Below are 3,395 nucleotides of genomic sequence, written 5' to 3'. Positions count from 1 at the left end.
CTGCTCACGTCACCCCTCAAACCAGACTATAGACATTGCCTCTCAGTTGAGATACGCTGCTCTCACGGAGTGGGCCATTCCTGTCCTCCCCCTCCCTCCCTTCCCTGCCCTCCCAGCCACACTGGCCTCTGGCTGTGCCGACTGGCAGGCAGGCGTCCGCCCTCCCTCCGCCTGGCGTCCTCTCCCCTCGGACACGTGGCTGACTCCGGCTTCCCTTACGCCTGCTTTGCAGACGCTGCTGTGTTAGTGACCCAGTGCGGCCCAGCAGACAGCCCCGAACCCAGCATCCCAGAGCCGAGCGTCCCTCATCTCCCGCTGTTTCTGTGGCTCGGGGATTTGCGAGCAGCTTAGCCGGGTGGTTCTGGCGTGGCCTCTCCTGAGGCTGAAGGCGGGATGTTGGGGCCCCCGTCATCTGGAGGGCCCCTCCCGGCGAGGCTCCCGCCCACGCCTGTCAGGTCACCCATTGGCAGGAGGCCTCAGTGTCCCTGTGCCACGCAGACCTCTCCACGGGCTGCTGGGGTGTCCTCGTGACGTGGCAGCTGGCTTCCCCAGGAAGGACGGGGAGCTACGGTGCCTTTTATGGCCCCATGGAAGAAGTCACACGTGTCATGTCCGGCACGTCCTCTTTGTGAGAGGCGAGGCACTAAGCCCAGTCCCCACTTAAGGAGACAGGAGTGAGACTCCACCTTTAGAGGAAAGCGTGTCGAAGAATTCGTGGACGTACTTAAACCACCACAGTCACCTTTTCTGTGGCCTTTTCTGAATGTCCACTGTGAAGTTACAGACACCCCCGCACCTCTCCACGTCCCGTCATTTTACACCCTGCGGAGCAGTTCTCGTTCCCCTCGTCGTCCCCCACCCCTCCACGGATGTCCCCTCCACGGGACGTTCACTGCTGGCTCCCAGTGCTTAGAGCACGCGTGGAACATGACAGGGGCTTCACGCATAGTCTGGGGATGAGCAGACGAGACAGGTGCATCGTCCGTACCCCATTTTACAGATGAGGAAACTGAGGCTACGGAGGGCAAGTAACAACTCCCGGTCCCACAGGCAGAACAGAGTGTGAGCCTGCCGGCTTAGGCCACCCCTCTCTGCGCAAAGCCGCCTCTCAGGCAAGGCCCTGACTGCCCCCGACCTTGGGGAGCTGAGTGTGGCCCCTCGGGAGCAGGCAGGGGTCCCACAGCTGAGCAGCACCCTTAGAGGCTGCTGGTCCCCCTCACAGCTAACACCTGGTCGCCTGCACCTCGCTCAGGCTGGGCTGCATTTTTGTAATGAAGATCTCATTTTTGTGACTAATCTCACGTTTTTCTCTTAAGGAATGTGTTTACTGTGAAAGCAAGGGAAAAGGTGACATTTGTGTGCCATATGAAGAGGACAGCCCTGCTCTGGGACTTGGCGAAGTGGCAGGCACCAAAGAAGAGGAAAATGGACCCCCCTCGAGTCATGAGAATGGAGAGCAGACGTAACCCCCATCCCGCCCCATGGGAAGACAGGACAGCGTCACGTTGGTGTCTGATGAAATGGCGGGTATACTTACGTTGGTTCGTTCTTGTTTTAGAAAAAAAAAACCCGCATAGTTTTCCGAAGGATGACTTAAAACTGTGGAGGGTGGGAAGGGTTTGGGAAGAAATACATTTTTATGTTTTAAAATATTGATGTGAACTTTGGATTATAGGGAAGCGAGCTTTCTTGTGATGTAACCTGAGAAAGGCTGAACCCCCTTTGTGTCGGGGGGCTGCCTGAATGCTGGCAGAAGTCCTAGGTCCATACTGAGCCTCTGTCCAGCGCACCAGTGTGCACTAGCCCCCTGTGGGGCGTCCCAAGGCATCACAGGCTGTGAGCACATGCGGCTCAGCTGAGGGCACTGGCCTTCTGGAGCTTTCCCAGGGTGTCTGTACAGGAGGAATTCTGTCCTCTCTCGGGGCTGCTGCTCCCCCGTATTATCATCTAGTCAGACTCAGTGTTGTAAAAACATGCCAATTAGGGATCACAGCCTATCCTAATTTTCTTTCAAAATGTGGCCATTAAGTGGTGTGAAGTGTGGTTCAGCACACCCGCAGCCTCGGCTCCAGCTGCCCGTGGCAGGCGCTTCTGCCTGATGCACCTTCGTCTGGGGTGACAAAGTCGAATGCTTGCTCTGCACTAAAGAAGCCTCGTGGTCATGTGACCAGCGCTGTCAGCCTAGCACGCCCAGCCCTCCGCGTGTGTCCGCGTCGCTCGTGGGCCTCTCCAGGCCGTGACCACACGTAGACAAAACTGTCGTCGGTCCTCTCCTTGTGGTGACTTCCGTCTGCAGCCCAGGCTTTGGTCCTCGCACCTGGGCCGCGTTCGTGTTGGCCCTCCGGCTGACACCGCCCGGCCACGAGCCCGGCCCTGGCCCAGAGCAGCGGCTGCGCCCATGTTTCCCCCTCGACCCCTGACCCCGGGCCGAGACAGTGGCCCTCTGTCTCCATGGGCCCGACCTCACTTGGGGCGGCTTCTGGTCTCATCCCCTAGTGTCACTGGCACTTCAATGTCCTTGGGACACTGGGGAGAGCGAGGCCAGTCTGCCCGGCTTTTTGCTAAACCTCATGCTGCATCACACGCCCCAAAGACTGTTTGGGAAAATGTCCCTGGTCCCTGGACTGAGTGAGAAGGTCCCACTGCTGAAGCGATGACTTAATGTTGGACCAAGCGTGGGAACTAAAAGGGAGCAGGTTTTCCCTCGTCCTGTGACAGAGAAGTGGCTGCTAGAACGGGTGACGGTGATGTCTCCTTGTGTTCCAGTTGGTTTTCATAGGAAAACCATCTTATGCCTGAATATCAATCCTATTTTTATAAACTCAAACACGAAACGCCGTTTAAATGGTTTTTTCATTTACAAAGTAACGTCACTTTCAAGCAGCGCACATGTGGCAGTTAGATGCTGCCGACTGCTTCCGGCCTCTGAAGTCCCGTCGGTAAGGGATTAAACAATAGAGAAGGCTACGTTTTTGTCACCTGAACAAACTGCCACAACGTCCTCTACTGTTATGAATGTTTGCCGCCAGCATTATTTCATTATTTATGCTCGTCAAGGGCGCAGCTTCCACGTGCTGAGGAGCTGCAGGCGGCAGCATTTGGTGAAGTTGTTTACACCGTGCCGCGTCGAGTCTTCTGTGTTTTTGGTAGTGTGCTTACACGGGTATTATGAAAACTCTCGATTTTAAACTGAGCCTTCTTTTTAATGTTCCTAAGAAGAAATGTAAATAAGCTCTGGGTCGGTACCGACCCGTTAAGCCTTGCCGGACAAGTGGTTTGTTCACGCACAAACCAAGCTTTCTCCACCCAGTGCAATGCGTTTGTTCGACTGCTTGTGTCTTTTTATGACTTTTTTGCCTTTTAGAAAATTGGTAAATAAAGTAAGTATATTTTTA

General features: G+C 55.3%; 1 protein-coding gene across 1 annotated transcript in view; it reads left to right on the top strand.

Moving 5' to 3' along the window:
- PER2 (period circadian regulator 2) overlaps positions 1–3,395 on the top strand; it is a 38,365-nt gene extending 34,970 nt beyond the window's left edge. The window contains 1 exon segment of the mRNA XM_039861602.1: positions 1,317–3,395. Coding sequence (XP_039717536.1) covers positions 1,317–1,466 — 150 coding nt within the window. The 3' untranslated portion in view covers positions 1,467–3,395.

The sequence above is a fragment of the Pteropus medius genome, unplaced genomic scaffold (genome assembly GCF_902729225.1).
Source record: "Pteropus medius unplaced genomic scaffold, Ma_sr-lr_union100, whole genome shotgun sequence".
Taxonomy (NCBI): domain Eukaryota; kingdom Metazoa; phylum Chordata; class Mammalia; order Chiroptera; family Pteropodidae; genus Pteropus; species Pteropus medius.
This window is presented reverse-complemented; position numbering and strand designations above follow the sequence as displayed.